Source organism: Trypanosoma cruzi, genomic scaffold (assembly GCF_000209065.1).
Source record: "Trypanosoma cruzi strain CL Brener 1047053517131 genomic scaffold, whole genome shotgun sequence".
NCBI classification, from domain to species: Eukaryota; Euglenozoa; class Kinetoplastea; order Trypanosomatida; family Trypanosomatidae; genus Trypanosoma; species Trypanosoma cruzi.
Window position 1 is genome coordinate 85788 of NW_001849574.1, and position 15638 is coordinate 101425.

The 15638-nt window shown below is 50.6% G+C and overlaps 9 protein-coding genes across 9 annotated transcripts, besides 25 other annotated features; all 9 read right to left on the reverse strand.

The window, feature by feature from the left end:
* Positions 1-7710: part of a sequence feature (areas merged during assembly that could not be assigned to a particular haplotype. This can correspond to areas where the two haplotypes were merged or to regions with more than two copies in the genome that were merged during assembly.) that runs on past the window's edge.
* Tc00.1047053511491.80 (mitogen-activated protein kinase, putative) lies at positions 219-1739 on the reverse strand (the record flags this gene model as incomplete). Its single annotated transcript, XM_808800.1, has 1 exon — positions 219-1739. The coding sequence occupies one exon, from the start codon at positions 1737-1739 to the stop codon at positions 219-221; it is 1521 nt and encodes a 506-aa protein (XP_813893.1).
* Tc00.1047053511491.90 (uncharacterized protein) lies at positions 1809-3011 on the reverse strand (the record flags this gene model as incomplete). The annotated part of the gene is made up of 1 exon (XM_808801.1): positions 1809-3011. One exon carries the CDS (start codon positions 3009-3011, stop codon positions 1809-1811), a length of 1203 nt encoding a protein of 400 aa, XP_813894.1.
* Positions 3072-3174: a sequence feature (A-rich).
* Positions 3526-3549: a microsatellite.
* Positions 3585-3614: a microsatellite.
* Positions 3802-3862: a microsatellite.
* Positions 3882-3904: a sequence feature (AT_rich).
* Positions 4180-4257: a sequence feature (T-rich).
* Positions 4362-4416: a sequence feature (CT-rich).
* Tc00.1047053511491.100 (phosphatase 2C, putative) lies at positions 4585-5733 on the reverse strand (the record flags this gene model as incomplete). Its single annotated transcript, XM_808802.1, has 1 exon — positions 4585-5733. The coding sequence occupies one exon, from the start codon at positions 5731-5733 to the stop codon at positions 4585-4587; it is 1149 nt and encodes a 382-aa protein (XP_813895.1).
* Positions 5797-5819: a microsatellite.
* Tc00.1047053511491.110 (rab6 GTPase activating protein, putative) lies at positions 6049-7206 on the reverse strand (the record flags this gene model as incomplete). The annotated part of the gene is made up of 1 exon (XM_808803.1): positions 6049-7206. One exon carries the CDS (start codon positions 7204-7206, stop codon positions 6049-6051), a length of 1158 nt encoding a protein of 385 aa, XP_813896.1.
* Positions 7268-7305: a microsatellite.
* Positions 7621-7658: a microsatellite.
* Positions 7679-7707: a microsatellite.
* Positions 7711-8243: a sequence feature (areas merged during assembly that could not be assigned to a particular haplotype. This can correspond to areas where the two haplotypes were merged or to regions with more than two copies in the genome that were merged during assembly.).
* Positions 8244-12932: a sequence feature (areas merged during assembly that could not be assigned to a particular haplotype. This can correspond to areas where the two haplotypes were merged or to regions with more than two copies in the genome that were merged during assembly.).
* On the reverse strand, positions 8337-9536 carry Tc00.1047053511491.120 (hypothetical protein, conserved; the record flags this gene model as incomplete). The annotated part of the gene is made up of 1 exon (XM_808804.1): positions 8337-9536. The coding sequence occupies one exon, from the start codon at positions 9534-9536 to the stop codon at positions 8337-8339; it is 1200 nt and encodes a 399-aa protein (XP_813897.1).
* Positions 9645-9714: a sequence feature (A-rich).
* On the reverse strand, positions 9810-10409 carry Tc00.1047053511491.130 (PAP2 family protein, putative; the record flags this gene model as incomplete). The annotated part of the gene is made up of 1 exon (XM_808805.1): positions 9810-10409. One exon carries the CDS (start codon positions 10407-10409, stop codon positions 9810-9812), a length of 600 nt encoding a protein of 199 aa, XP_813898.1.
* Tc00.1047053511491.140 (hypothetical protein, conserved) lies at positions 10630-11955 on the reverse strand (the record flags this gene model as incomplete). The annotated part of the gene is made up of 1 exon (XM_808806.1): positions 10630-11955. One exon carries the CDS (start codon positions 11953-11955, stop codon positions 10630-10632), a length of 1326 nt encoding a protein of 441 aa, XP_813899.1.
* Positions 12028-12055: a sequence feature (AT_rich).
* Tc00.1047053511491.150 (hypothetical protein, conserved) lies at positions 12188-13183 on the reverse strand (the record flags this gene model as incomplete). The annotated part of the gene is made up of 1 exon (XM_808807.1): positions 12188-13183. The coding sequence occupies one exon, from the start codon at positions 13181-13183 to the stop codon at positions 12188-12190; it is 996 nt and encodes a 331-aa protein (XP_813900.1).
* Positions 12933-12992: a sequence feature (haploid, Esmeraldo-like haplotype).
* Positions 12993-13224: a sequence feature (areas merged during assembly that could not be assigned to a particular haplotype. This can correspond to areas where the two haplotypes were merged or to regions with more than two copies in the genome that were merged during assembly.).
* Positions 13225-14326: a sequence feature (areas merged during assembly that could not be assigned to a particular haplotype. This can correspond to areas where the two haplotypes were merged or to regions with more than two copies in the genome that were merged during assembly.).
* Positions 13375-13406: a microsatellite.
* Positions 13447-13494: a microsatellite.
* Positions 14017-14045: a sequence feature (AT_rich).
* Positions 14327-14514: a sequence feature (areas merged during assembly that could not be assigned to a particular haplotype. This can correspond to areas where the two haplotypes were merged or to regions with more than two copies in the genome that were merged during assembly.).
* Positions 14515-15073: a sequence feature (areas merged during assembly that could not be assigned to a particular haplotype. This can correspond to areas where the two haplotypes were merged or to regions with more than two copies in the genome that were merged during assembly.).
* On the reverse strand, positions 14615-15638 carry Tc00.1047053511491.170 (hypothetical protein, conserved; the record flags this gene model as incomplete). Its single annotated transcript, XM_808808.1, has 1 exon — positions 14615-15638. A coding segment is annotated over one exon (1024 nt), but the record flags the coding sequence as incomplete, so codon positions are not given.
* Positions 15074-15638: a sequence feature (heterozygous, non-Esmeraldo-like haplotype).

The following is a 15638-nucleotide window of genomic DNA, read 5'->3' on the forward strand; positions in this document are numbered from 1 at the left end:
ACGAGGAATCCATCCAACAAAAAGGAAATCCGCCATGAAACGAAGATACGGCAAAAGCACCCAGAAAGAAGCCAAAAAGAAACAAATGTACTCTTGATGTCCGTGTAAATTCGTCTCCGTGTGTTTGTGTGTGAGTGCATGTGTATCTTTTTCATTGTGCTCCCTCTTTGGTAAGGGTGGCGTTCTTTTTTTTCCCTTTTACAAACTGCCCTCAGCTGTCACTCATTGTACTTTATTATCTCGTTCATCAGCAGCTGTCGCAGCTGGACAGCACTCAGCTCGGTACTGTCAAATTCCCAAAAGAACTGCTCCCCTGCCTCCGTCTCAAACTCCTTCCCGCCGCAGTTTGCCCGCACCTCTCGTAGCCACGGATGCGCCAGTGCCTCCTTCGCCGTCATGCGCTCCTTCGGGTTGTACATCAGCAGCCTAAAAAGAAAATCCTTGAACAACGCGTACCGCTCCTCGCCATTCCTACCATCCTGGTTTGCCTGCGTCCTCGTTGTGTTAGCATCACCATATATTTCCTCTCGTTGTGTCTCCTCCCCCCCTTCTTCTATCCCCTCCCTCTCATCACTATTCTCGTCATCCCTCCCTTCCATGGTGTAGCAGATGGATGCCATGTACCTTTCCCTCACTTCCGGGCACACGGACTCCAGCGGCCGCCTCTCCTTGACAGGGAGAGAACGCACGTAGCTGATGGCCTCCGGCGAGCGTATTTGCGATAGATCTCGCACAATGTCGGGAAGTCCTAATAAATCTGTGATGAGGTTTAATTGGTGGATGTAGTCCCGACCAGGAAACAGCGGCTTCCGCGTGAACATCTCTACCGCAAGGCACGCCATCCCCCACAAGTCAACAGCCCCATCGTATTCATCACTCAGAAGCAACAACTCGGGGGGCCTGTACCAACGCGTCACAACGTAGTGCGTCATATTTGGGCCCCCTCCTCTCGCAAGGCCAAAGTCACACAGTTTCAAATCGCACTCCGAATTAGTTAATATATTGGCGGGCTTCAGATCGCGATGAATGACATTGGCACTATGAATGTAACGCAGCGCACACAGGAGCTGGTACGTAAAATATTGGCAGTGCACTTCTGCCAGTTTCACAGACTTCGATCGAAGAATGGCTTGCAGATCCGATGACATGAGCTCGGTCACTATATAAACGTCTGAAAATCCCGGATCGGAAGGGCGGTACAGGTCCTTGAGGGACAACAAATTGGGATGCTTAAGAAAACCTAACAGCTTCACCTCACGCAAGATACGTTTGCCATCAACGACGTCTCCAAAGATATTACTGATCTTTTTAACTGCAACCGTGTCCCCTGTTGCAGTATCCACCGCGCTACAGACAATACCATATGCACCGCGTCCCACTATGCTCCGTACCTCGTATCGTTGAGGGACCTCCACTCTTGACTGAGTATTAAAGGTGTACGTCACCCGACCCTCCGGGTCAGGTGCGGAGACGTGCGTCAACATCTCTCGCCACGGCTGCCCGGCACTCTCTATGTTACTGCTCCCTCCTCTCTTCCTTTGCCCTATGAGACGAGCGACTATGTGAAAAGCGCAGGAGGGAGTTATCCTGAATGCGGTGGTAACTAAAAACCAATCCAAAAATGCAAAATCAAAAAAATATATAACAATGAAGTGTGAAAAAAGATCGATAATTGTTTGTTTCGCCGCAATAAGTTTGTGTACATGTAGGCATGCACCAAAATACTTTTTCTCCCTCATCGGATTCACGGACCCACCCTCGCTTCCTTTCTTTTTTCCCCCCGGCACACAAACACACCGTCGCAAGACTTACTCAATGTTGTTGTGGTTCTTTTTTAGACTCACGGAAGAAAGTCCAAAAGGCTGCCACCACGCAACCATTCCGTTCGAATAATGGGAGTGGGGCACCATCGCAGCCTTCAGCCGCCCTTCTAACTTCTGCAGCTCCGCCTGGGAGGCCCCCAACTCCCGCGCCAAATCGCGCAGCCCACATAGTTCCCGGCGAAGAAGCCCAATTGTGGCGTCTTTAAGTGACAACTGATGTTGAAGCTCATTTAACTGCCTTCTCAACAGCGTGACAGATTCCCCGCCGCCGCCCTCTTCCTCATCCGCCGCCTCGCGGCCCTCTATTTTTGTCTCTATGCATGTCTGTGTGCCTCCATAGGCAGCAACCAGCTCCTGATATTGGAACTTCAGTTCCTCAAACTCCCCCATCAATGCACACAACGGCTTCCTAGACGCGGTCTCCGCCTGCCTCAACTGCCGCCGAAGAGCCACAATGGTCTGGTGTGCTTCGCGGAGCTCCTCCTGACGGACCTCCAGCGTGCGGTGCACCTCCTCCGCTTCTCGCCTCATTTCCTCCCTCTCCAGCGGCCGTGTCTGGAGTGCGTCGCCATGACTCTCCTCCAGGATTTTATTGTACTTCCAAAGCTCCTCCGCATTTCGCTCCAGTTCCCTCACCCTTCTCTCAGCCACCGTCGCACGCTGCGCCTTGTCAACAAGTTGTCCAAGCACACGCCCAAAGAGCAGCGCAGAAAATGTCTCAAAAAACCACCCCATCATTGTTTCAATCAAATGTCGCTGCATCGATTCAAACTCGGAAAAAGTGCGCCATTTCTCTTGCCAACTTTCGTCCAACGCAGTCCTAAGACGGCTGTGGGCTGCGTGGATCACAAGCAGCTGGTCAAGGATTGGCCCCCCAAGCTCAATCTCGCGCAGCGTCTTCAATTTATTATTGTCATGCCATGTGTTGCCTCCAAAACATGACGAAGACGATGCCAATGATGCCGTTTCAACCTGCACAGGGCCATTGCTGGCAAATTGGCGTGCATCCTTACGTCCAATCGACCGTGTGGACAACAATTCACGCCCCCGTGGGCCCATCGCACCTACGGCCTCTTGGCATTCCCTCCAGCGGCCCGGAAGCAATTTCCGAAGAATGCGGTACTGCACGGCAATGTCGGCAGGCAAATCATCTGCAAAAGTGTCATCGTCTGACTTTGGACGATGCATACTTGTGCTCTTCTTCCACGCCCCCTCCCACGTGTTCACACCAAGCGGAGAAGAAGGCCGAAAAAAAAAAAAAAAAGGAGAAAAGATGCAGAAGGAAAAAAAAAAGACCCAAATTAATGGGAGAGAAAAAAAAAAAAAGAAAAGGGATAAATAAGGAAAACAAGGCGACGAGATCAAATTATGATGGTGGATGGGTAAAATGTGAGTCTCAACAAATATCAAAACTCAGTAAAGCGGGAGAACAGTGATAAAACAAGGAAAAAGCAGACGCAAATAAAACCTAACAAATGTCTCCACCTTTCGATGCTCCCGCAGCATCTCAATACCGCCCAGTTTACTCCTCTTATGCCTCTGTCTGTCATGTCGTTTTCTTTTTTCCTCCCTTTTCTCCTCCGCGGACATCTGCTCAGTTGTTGTTTGTTCCCGTGTTCCTTGCCGCCGGAATGGAGATGTAAAACAGCCACAACCCCATCCGTGTCGACGCCCCAGTCGCTGCAAACGGCACGCCGCCCTCCACACACACAGACACACACACACAGCCTCTTCACGCTGTAAAGAAGACCATAAAAGCGCAAAAGACAAAAAAAAAAAAAAAAAAAAAAAGGCGGCTCCCGTCAGGGACGGAAAAGAAGAGGCAAATGGTGACAGTAAACAAGAAGAGGGGGGAAAAAAAAAGGGGGGTTGCGGTGATAAAAAAAGTAAAAAAAATCTGCGGGTGGGCAGGCCGAAATAAAACACATCACAGCAGATGGACACCCCAAGAGAGAAAGAAAGAGACAACTCATCTTCGTTTTCTTTTCTTTTTTTTTTTCTTCTTTTCTTTTTTGTTATTTTTTGTTTTTTTCTTTTTTCCGAGGGGAAGACACAACCATTAAAAAAAAAAAAAAAAAATTGAGGGGGCGAAGAATAAACAAAAAACAAAATAACAGAATTTTTAAATAAAAAAAAGGTGCCGAGGTGGGAGCCACAACGACGCCGGCAGTTGTGTTTTTGTCGTCGGCACGGCTGCAACGGCGGTGAGGCGGCGCCTACACCCCCGCCCCTCCCACTCCACGCAGTGAGACAAACAGACACTCAGACGCAAATATGCCCCAAAACACGCACACACACAAAAAAAAAAAAAAAAAATGCCTTGACGTCACTACTCCTCCGCCACATCACTGCGTCGTTTTTTGTTTGTTTGTTTCTTTTTTTTTTCTTCGTTTCGGTTTTTGTTTTTGTTTTTTGTGTGTTTTTTTTTTTTTTTACCGCCCCTCCGTCAATGTACGTTTCGTTCGTCCGATGTCTGTGCGTCCTTCACCCACCCATTTTTATTTTGTCTTCCTCCTCCTCTCCGGCAGCATCGTTGAGTCTCTCTCTCCCTCTTTCTCTTCCTCTTTTTCCTCCCGCCCCCTTCTCCTTCACCATTCCGAGATTATCCTCCCCTCTCATATACATGTACACACAAATAGACACGCACGTATAAACAGAAATCAATATGGAAATATAAACACATGCTCTTCTAAGAGCGTTATATATGCTGGCTATACTCTTAACAGCATCGTCACCCCCTCCCTCCCTCCCAGCGTACATGTTACCTTCCACCCTGCTCCGCCAACGAGCTGAAAAACGCTGCTTCGTTGCCCGGGGCTGGACCTCTTCCGAAGAAATTCTTCTCAGTCTCAATGTCCGTTTCGTCGCTCATCTCAAATGCTGTCTGTTCTACGGGTGACATTGTCAAAATTGTTTTATTCTCATAGGCTTTCAACAACGCATATCTTTTCATCAAGGCATCCGCGACAGTCAACCCCATCCGCTGTGCCATTGCCGCGTATGCCACTCGCGAAGCGTCGTGGGTGCGGGGATATGGCGGGCCCGGCACAAAAGAATTCGCCCCGTATAACCGTGTACTCGACATGCCGTCGGAAAGCCGAACAATCATGCATGAAATATTGTCTTTACTGCCGCGTCGGATGGCTTCGTCACACACGCGCGCTGCGGCGACCGCCAAATCGGTACATTTCGCCACCTGCTCGTGCACAAATCCCACCACCTCCTCGTTGGAGAAAGCCCCTTCAAATACGCCATCGCAGGCAAGGATAATGATGTCGCCTTGTTGGCAGGCAAGCCTCGTGACATCAGGTACGGCAATCACCTTTTGTTTCATGTAGTCGCCCCCCACATCCTTACGCTTGAAGGAACTGTCGCCAAAAGAGCGCGAGACGGCAAGGTCACCGTCGACACGGCTGCTAACTACGCATCCTCCGTTGGCCTCTATGCGGTCACGTTCGTCCGGATTGTTTGGTTTATGGTCCTCGGTGGCAAACAGCATCTTTCCACCGCGCGTCAGTATCGTCCGGGAATCCCCCACGTTACACACAATGGTGGTGTAGTCCCGCATGATGAGACAAAAGGTGCCAGTGGTGCCGCTCGCGTCACCAACGTCCCTCATGAAGTCGTTGTCCAAAGACACACAGAGTCGCTCAAAGTCCACCGGTTCGTAATTACCGTTCATCGCCCTCACCTTTTCAGGGATATGCTTTGCAATGTACTCGCTGCACTCACCTCCGTTGTGGCCATCGAACACACCAAAGAGATTCACGTCACCGTCTGCCACCATCACATGTGCATCCTCCATGCTTGGACGATAGCCGTTTACGGATACACAGGCAGCGCCGATGCGGTAATTGCCTGCTCTATCGACAATTTTGCTTAAAATAGGCTTCGGCAGCATGCTGCCCATTTTTGCGACGGTTTTTCTATTGGGTGGTGGGTGGAAAAACAATAATTAAAACTATCCTCTTTTTTGTTGTTGTTGTTGTTGTTGTTACAGAGCCAACCACCACACGCAGAAAAAGAAGAGAGAGAGAAAGATGTCCGTGGGCCTTTGCGTGTGTGTATGTGCAGGCGGGCCGGACAAAAAAAGCAGAAAAAAATATAAAGAGAGGAGAGGGTAGAATAAAGAAAATAGCGATAGTAATAATAAAGAAACACGCACAAGTCCTAAAACCGTGAGGGCCCCTCTTTCCCCCATCACTCTCATGCGGCTCCCGATGGATCACTCGCTGTGACCGAAATGGACATCTGCCTCGTCGTCCTTCGTCTCTTCCTCGGCGTGCAGCATCGAGAGAAACTCCCCCTGTGAAAAAGGGACGTTGCGGGTGCGGTGTATCATTTCATCCGCGGATCTTCCCTCATGGCACTCTTTAAGCCAAAGCAGCGTTGCCTCCATGTCAAGTGAAAGAAGTTGTTCCTGTTCCCCCTGCAGGATGGCGATGGCGGCTTGAAACAGAACCCGCCAGCCGTCCACAAGGAAGATATCCCACAGCCGGCAGACAAAGTCAAGGGGGAAGTGATATGTGTAAAGGGTGAGAAACCACTGCGGCGCGAAAAAAAAGACATTTAAGCCAATATCAAGAAAATGTCGGTTTAACGCAGGCAATAGACGCTCGATAAGGCGGCGGAGCACAGCCAGGAAAACCCGCAGTCGCGTGAACCCGGGAAGAAACATCTCCCGCATCAGGAACGGCGGGGAGTAGAAGAGATGTAGAAGCATCCCAAACGCCTCCTCCTCTGGGGCGTGCAGCAAAAGCATCGCCACAACGAAGGCCATGCCCTGACAATATCCCACAGCGGGGTCAAGGCGGCTATAAACAGAGAGAATGCGACGCAGCTCCACCTGCCCCACAGACCCCTCCCCAACAAAGAGACAGTGCGTCGGGAACGTGCGACTCAAGTCTCTCTGAATTGCCTCAACAGTCTTTTTGTCCGGCGGAGAGCTCTTGAGAGAGACATACGTCGCATGGTGGGCACGCACCACACTCTCCGGGCGTTGCAACGACCCAGTGAAAAAGCCCCACAGCAAACGACGCAGAGTTTCATGCCGAACGCCACCAAAAAGAAGTATGCGGCGCCGCATTTGACTAAAAACTCGCCGCTGGGCCTTCGCGAGAGCCGCCTGCTCCTCCGCATCATGTTCACTGCAGCTGCCTGCCGTGTTTCCGCGTCGCTGCAACTCAAGCGCAAGCCGCATGTAGCAGCAGATGCGGCTCAACCAGAACTCTTCCTCACGCGCCCGGGCGGCCCGATCGTCGCTCAGCGGCGGGCCGCCAGGTGCGGGTGGGGCATCCTCGTCAAGCAGATAAAAGCCAAAACTGTCGATTGCCGCCGGCCCCTCCTCACGCACCGCCTGAACCTCAAAACGATCCGGCGGCATTCGCACGAGAAGACAGGCCTTTTTTCCTCCCCAACGCCACGCGCACCTCACAGCGAGGCATAAAACAAAAAAAGACAAAAAATAAAAAAAAAGAAAAAACGATGAAAAACACCAAAGAAAAGCCGACGGGGTTTTCGTTAAAAAAAATTCAAAAAAAGTGACACGTTTGGAAGCAACAAATAAAATTTCGTGCGCCACGCAGAAAACGCATCAAAGAAAGCAGCAAAAAATATCGCAATTCGGTGTCTTTGCTAATTTTGCACCTTCCCTCCCTCATTCCCTCTGCAACCATCCGTCCCCATGCTTGTCAGGCACGGCTTCCGCTCGGGTCGTTCGCAGTCCGTCGCTTCACACCGCATGACTGTTCAGCCTGGCACCAGCAGTGCAGTTCACGTGTCGCCGCCAACACAACCAACACACACACACACACACACACACACACACACACACACGATGCCCTCCATTGGCGGCGAAGAAAAAAACGAAAAAAAAAAAAAAAAAGGACGGTGAGAAAAACAGAAAAAGTAAGGGAATCAATCGGATTGGTGTCGGCCAGGGGCACTGCGTGCAAGCCCCCAGCTCGCCCGCCCTTCATGGTGCATACATACGCAACAAGAAAAAGGGTAAAAAATAATTTTTATCTTCGTTTTTCCTCTTGGCATGTGTTTTTTCTTCAACCCACAGCTCACATCCTGAACGTCTTTGCAAAAAGGGATGGAACAACTGGAATGGCGCAGAGCAAGAAAAGCAAAATAAAATGGATTGACAAATCGCAAAAGACGCAGTCCTCTGAAACGGTACAACAACGAAAACCCATTTTTTTTTTTTAAGAGGCAGTAAAACAAAGGCAAAAATACTCAAAAGAAAAAGTTTCTCGCGCAGAAGACGCAAATATCCGGCAGAAACACTCAACTCGGAGAAAGTGACGAGCATCACAAGCCAAGTAGCGGGCGGCTTTTGTGTTGTTGCTTTTCTGCCTTTTTGCCTCCTCCGTTTGGCCTTTGCTATTGCGTAACGACCTCCGCTCTGCTGCAGCCCACAAGATTCCGTCAGTTCCAGCACCGCGCACACAAACAAACCCACACTCACTGTAACGCATCCTATTTACATGGCGATTCATACGCGTTTGCTCATGCAGTCGCCTCCTCTTCCTTTCCCTCTTCTTCGTCTGCAGCAATCGTTTCATCCCCGGGTGTCGGCAACGGCGAGGCAGCGCACAAGAGCGGCCTTGTGAAACTAATGGGCGCCAGCGGAGCGTAATTCTCATTAGCGACAGATGCGTCATCGATATCATCGTTATCATCGTCTTCGTCCCTGCACGATGGGGTCGACGATTCTTCTGCCTTCTTCTTCTCTGCTGCCTCTGTTTGTATCCCCTTTATGAATACGGGCTGAGGCCCCATCTTGCGGTCACGCTCTCCCTGCGGCTTATGAATGAGGTACAGCGTCAGGAACTGGACGATGATCTCACGGACATCTTCGCCGCGCTCATCGTTGTGACCGCCAGCCACCAAGTGGTGCAGGCACGAACCCTTGAACGCATTGGACACAGCAATGGAGTGGCTCAGCACCACAAAGTCATCGGTGTCACCATGAAATATAAATGTTGGCACGACACACTCGGAAGCATACTTCAAAGCATCCAACTCATCAATGTTAAAGGCAGCGCGCTTCGCAATGCGCTTGCGAATGCGATCCACAATGCCGTCCACTAGCCTCGCTGGAAAGCGCTTTGAGCCATACCTTTTCACCAAATCCTTTATGAGTAAACGCAATGTAGAGAAGGGCGAATCGCAGACAATACACTTAATAGAGGCGTCTTTCGCGGCGTACATGATGGACGTCACCGCCCCCATGCTGCGTCCCCACAAGCCGATTCCTTCGACGTCGTTTTGTCCAAGAAGATAATCTACCACTGCGGCCAAATCCTGCCGCTCATAAAAACCAAGCGAGATGTACTCTCCCTCCGACTTCCCGCTCCCCGTCGCGTCAAAAGCAAAAAGTGAAAAATTGTGCCGCAGTATAAAAAGAGCCTCCAGCGCGTCATAGCGGGAGCCACAGTTGCCGTGGAGGTAAATGACGCAGGGCTGACGACGGCGAGCCCTGGGGCGGAACCATGAGCACTCCACCCCCAGTCCACGCATGTTCGTGAGAGTGAGCTCGGTGCGAGTGAAAAGCTCTGAGTCGTCGCTAATGCGGAAGAGCGTCGGGCCCAAGTCCATCTCCAAATCGTATTCCGCCCGCGGGGGGCGGATAATAAGATCGCAGATGGAGTCAAAGACGCCTCTGCCAGAAGCGAGATATTTCACGGCATCTACCGCGGAGAACATGACGCAGCCCTCGCTCCGATAACTGTGCCAGCACGAAGCAAATGGCTCCTACCAGATACTCTGGGGGGAAGGAAAAAAACGTTGGCAACAGTCTTATTAACAAACGCCAAAAGACAACTAAAAAAGGAAGAAGAAAAAAAAGGAATTTTTCAACAAAAAAAAGAAAAACCAAAAAAAAGGAGGGGGGAAGGGGGTGAACGGGTATCGCAGTGATAATACTAAAAGGAAGAAAAGACGCAGGTTCAACAGCACATAAAAAAAAAAAGAGAAGCATTAAACAACAAATCTTACCCACTCCGTAAAAAAATCCCTCATTGGTGTCACGGCTACTGCCAACTGCCGCAGTACTGCCTCACCTATTGGCGTGGTACACAAGTAGGCGTTCGTGACGCCAATGAGGGCCCCCACAACCACCTGTGAGGGGTAGTGGTGGCTGTTGTATACGCGGCCGTAGGATACTGCCAAGGCTGACGAAATCAAGAAGGCCCGCATGCCCAAACTCATCGGCAGCCCCGTCAAAGCGGCGCGGCGCATCAACCACGTAACGAAAAAGAACATGAACTGGGCGTGGTCGCTGGGCATCCCGTGAGCACTCGGGACGCCAAAGTCAAAACTTCCCTTCGCCGGATGGAGTGGCCTCGGATTTCGAAAAAATCGTTTCAAAAAGAAGTTTAGAAGCGAGTTGTACGAAAGCCCCAAGAGAAGTATAATGGCTGGTGTCTGCTGTCGGAATTGCGCTGCACTCGCAAGTCCTGAAAGAAAGACTAACAAAAAGAAGGGGTTTAATCCCAAAATAGCAAAGAGAAAAGACAACGAGTCCCGATTGTCATAAAAGGCCGCCGTGGGCGTCCAGGCATCCCACCCCCCATTCATCGCCTAAATGAGCAAAAGCAAAAGAACTAAAAAAAAAAAAAAAATGCAGGAAAAGAAGTAGGATATTTTACCCCCAGAAGAAACAGCAAAAAATAAAATAAGAAATAAATGCATAGGAAGCATAACTGCGCAAAAAAAAAAAAAAAAGGTGGGTCCATTTCCGCAGCTACGACTTAACTGTCGATGAAGCACGACTGGATGCGGGCAATCAATCCACGGCCTACAACTGCTCTGTCATTTCAAAAACGTCGTCCTCCTCGCCACGCTCCTTCTCCTCCATGGCCCCCGGCTTGTTGCGATGCCAGTATTTTACCTCGGCTGAGCAAGAGGCAAGAAGGCTGCCTAATGGATTCCAGGCAATGGCGTTCACCGGATTTGCAACATCGCGAAACCGATCGTGGGCGTTTTCAACCATTGCCGTTTCGTGGATAATGTGCAAAAACCCACCTTGGCCCTGAGTGACCTCGTATGCATCAACCAGCCAGTACATGAGGCTTCCGTCAGCCCCTGCACTAACAAATAGGTCTGGCACATGCGGGTGCCACTCCACTCGTTCCACAGACTTTGAATGAGCCTCATATGAGGCAATTTCTTGAACCATGCGGATGTCCCAGAGTTTTACGGTGCAGTCCTTCGACGCAGAAAGCAGCGTTGTCCCGTTTGGATTCCACCGCACACAGTTAACCGATTGCGCGTGACCCTGCAAAGCGGCAATGCTTCCACGTGAAGCCGTACGTGGATCCCACAATCGGCAATCACGGTCTTGGCTTCCCGTAAGGATAAGTGAATAAAACGGATGCCAGTCGACTGTAACCACATCACCGCCATGTCCCTCTAACTTCACCTCCTCTCTCGCCTGCTGCGGGTCAGTGCCCACCGCATTTGTGTCCCACACACGCGCAGAACCATCTTGCCCGCATGTACAAAATTTACCTTCCAATGGCGCCCATGTGACCTCCCGTACAGCGCGATGATGTGAATTATACACCGCTACAAGAACAAAATTTGACAGCCAAAGTTTTATGATACCCGCGTCGTCACCACTTATGATCAAATCACTGTTGTTTCCCCACGTTATGGCCCGACAAGGCCGGTGATCTTCGTGGGCTACGGTCTTAACCTCCACGCCAAATGAGTGCCCATTAAAAAGGAGAAACTCACCACGACCGGTAGAGCACAGAAGGCGACGACCATTGGGGGCCCACTTCAGATTCATGAGCGGCACACGAGTGTGCCCAGCACGCGAGTCTGGGTGAAAGGAGGTGTTCACCCACTGTGTGCAGAGAGCCGTACTCGGGTTAAATGGTGTCTGTGCAGCAGGTAGCATGTCCTTCGAGTAGTACGGATGCGGCTCCACATGAAAGCCGTATGGCGTGTTGCGATGCAGCAGACGAGTTGTCACGTGTCGAATGGCTGAAGAGTAAAAGTCAACAGAGCGCTGACCGTGTATTTTCCTTCGCGGCACATACTCATCGTAGTCCTGTCCCCGCTGTCGAAAGCGAGCCTGATAATGGCCGCCACGGCCGCCCTCACCATTCTGTTCCATGTAACGCACACACACACGAAGACCCTCTCCTTCCTTCTCTTGTTTCCCTCCACTTGGAAAAAGCAGAAAAACATTTAAAAAAAAAAAAATGAATATTTATGCACCGTTTCCCCTGCCAAGGGAAAATCTGCAGTGTCTCAGCAAAAGAGCGTGCAAAACACCCTCACAAGGCCATTGCACAATATCAAATAGAAAGAAAAGTGGATACAGGTTCACGCAGGTAAGTCATCCTTCAACAAGAGGCAAAAAAAGCCTGAAAAGGCGCTCGCCGTACCGACACCGTTGAACCTGAAGCTAAATGAACCCCCTCCCCGTCGGCCATCAAGAGAGCGCCTGGGGAAACACCGCCTTCAGCAATACTAGGAACGTCCTTTATAAATAAATCCAGCTCTGAGACGCAAAGACACTCACAAACACCGTCCTCATTTATGATTGCACCCTCTGCGGCTTCTCGGCTCAACAAATGCCAAAGCCGAAACCTTGATGCCTCTTCAGTGGCGTATGTTACGCCCAAAGTACCGTGTTTAAAAGTTGCATTCGGTGTGAGAGAATAGCGTTTGTGTTGCAACGGCATCTGTGAGGCAACAAAAAGTTTCATCGATGCCTCCACCTCCACACGGGAATTACTCACCGTCATGACGGTAGTACATGGAACAACCTCATTTCGCATCGCCGTGTAAAAGGCTCCCAACTTATATTTATTTCGTACAGTAGGAAGAGCCACGTAGTTCTCTCCAACAGCATCCAAATAATGAAGATGCCGAACACACATGGCATAGGCGCCTATTGAAATATAAGAAACAAAATACCGCAAAAATCTTCCATTCACACGCAACTCCCAAAGAGGAATAGGCTCCACACGCCCCAGCACAAAAGCAGACACTGACCGCTCCGCCGAAAGCACACCAAGGGACGTCGCGATGGAGTTCTGAAGCCCACATGGCACGGGCACAATTGGCACTTTAAGAAGCAGCTCGTGACGCGCGGCCGCCAATGCATTCGCCACAGAACTCAAAGTGCCGTCGCCGCCACAGACAACGATGGCATCTGCCACATCCGCGTGCAACTTGATGGAGTGCAAAATGTCTCTCCCCGGCACGCGTACATCCTGGTGACTGATGCCTGCCCTGTCAAGGTACCGTTGAAGAGCGCTCGCAAACACCGAGGCCCCCTCCCTCGCCCCGCTGCGTGTGTTGATGATGGCAACGCAGCCTTTGAATCGACTCATGTTGCGCCGGACCACGCTGTGCACAAGGCCCCCGCCAAAAACACCTGCTGTTCCTTCTTCTACACTATCGGAGATGAAGCATGCGTACTGTCGGCATCGGGGAAAAAGGCCACTGTGGTGAGACAGACAAGCCACAATGGCGACGCGTCTCGTTCAAGAGACAGAAAAACGTGGGATGCGCACCGCCAATGCACACACACACACACAGACAAACAGACACACAGAGAGAGACAAAAAAAAAAGGAAACACTTAAATGTGCCTAATATATATATATATATATATATATATATATATATATATATGTATTTATTCTGCCTCTTTTTTGCCCCCCAACAGAAGACGAGAAGCGCAAAAGGAATCTCCATACTTTATTTTTCTTGCTGTCGCTATGACCACTATAAATTTATTTCAATGATCAACGGCGAGCCAGAGGCAACTCCTCATCTCATCCAATCATCACTAATTACAAACGGAAAGAAAATGCTGAAAGCACCCTCCGCCCGCCTCCCGCTCGCAACGGAGTGCGTCGGGTCAGCTGGGCCTTCAGCACACGCCCTTCGCGCAGCCTCCATAGTAATACATACAAAAAAAGACCACCATGACGGATTATTTTTTGTCCCTAGAGTTTTATCAAATCCGGTGATCCACACGCCAGCCACCATCGCAGAGCGCGTTCGCCCCACTGATTGGAGCTGTGAAAGAAAGCACCGGCTGTCGAAGAGGGCGTGAAACACAAAAACACACAAAAACACATACACACGTTACGCGGTCACTCAGGACAAATGCGGCAGTACGTTAATCCGTCGTCGCCGAGAACCAAAACACACCAATCAAAAATAAAAATAAAAAATAGAAAAATAACAAAATGGCTAATCAATAAATCAAAAAATCCATAATAAAAGGCTGTTGTTTTTCGTTTTTCCTCTTTCAGTATTCGAATAAATTTGATGGCCCGTATTACGGCAACACGCGCCCTCAGACCTCATGGTGTTACAACTGTGTGCCTCCGGTAACACGCGGCCGGTCCGGGCGCTGGTTGGTACCGTCAGCCCTGCGCCAACAACCACGACCGCGTGAGGGAGACATGGCTGGCTTTCGGCTTCCCCCCGACGGTACGGAGCGATTGACACTGGCGTACCACGTTTAGGCAGCCGGCGTTGCCAAAAGAAAATAAGGTAACTTAAACATGCATTCCTAAGGCTCAACCACTCCTCTCGCAGTTTCCCAAAAGAAGAAAAAAACGACCAATAAGAGGAATTTTTCTTTGGCCTCCGTAAAACGTCATGACCCCTCCGCTCAGTTGACCACTCGCCACAAAGATGTTCGAAGGAAAGATCGGTGTCACTAAAAACATTGTCATCGTGTGCAGAGGAACTCTCGCCCGTGAAGTCCTCAGATCTTTTGGCGGCAGTGCTGGTGCAGAAGTGACCTCACGCTCCTTCGACGAGTGCGAAAATACCGGCATTTAAAACAGCAACAGTTACGAACACAGCAAGAAACACGTACAGCGGCAAAAGGCTGCGCCGCACTTTATCTCTGTGCCGCTGCTTTGGATCCTTGTATAATGGCATGGGCCTCCCCGGCCGGAAAAAGTACGAAGAGTTGCCGCTCTCATCAGTACTCGTTGAAAATGCGCTGGGGTCCCACTCATACCATTTACGGAGAAACACTGCCACCTCAGACTCGTCAAAAGCACCCAGTGAATTCCGGCAATTGCCGCATATTTCCGCGTCTGGGAACTGCCGCTTGGGCACGAACGGATCGGCCCCCTCCTTAACTGGCGCAAGTCGCGCGTTCACGCTGTTATGGGCTCGCCAAAGCTGTAAAACGGGGTCCTCATCCCGAGTGAAATTAAACTCCAAAAAGTGCTGGCGGCATTCCTCACACGAAAAGAAATAGCGCACATATTCTTGAATCGCTTCCAACGGGTTGGTGTCACCACCGGCATCGACGTTGACCGTGATTGAATGGTAGAGAAGCCACATCCCACACGGAAAGCCGCGATAGCTTGGGGACGAGCCCTTGCAAGTGCGCCACTGCACCTCATTTGGAGCTCCATAATATGGGATGCGGGCGGCAAGGACGGCTTCCTGCCAGCTCTCAACGGAGAAGCGCGTCCCGTTCTCAATTTCCGCCACCGCCTCCAGCAATGCGTCAGCCCCAAGTCCGGGGAGGGCGGCTTCGACAATACGCAGAAAGCATTTCACTGCCCCCAGAGGCCCCGCGGAGTCAAGGCCCACAAGCGATACCTCGTTCCACATTGTGAGAAAAAACGCGCCAGCGATATCTGTGGCGTAGAGTTGCCTCGTCTCAACAAATGGGTCTGTTGAGGACGACTCTCCGCCCCTCCGCGCCCTCTTTTCAGCCTGCAATGAGCGGCGCATTCCCACACAACGCTGCATCATGGACCCATCAACATGCATATTTTCCTTGATAATTCCTTGTACCTCAAGC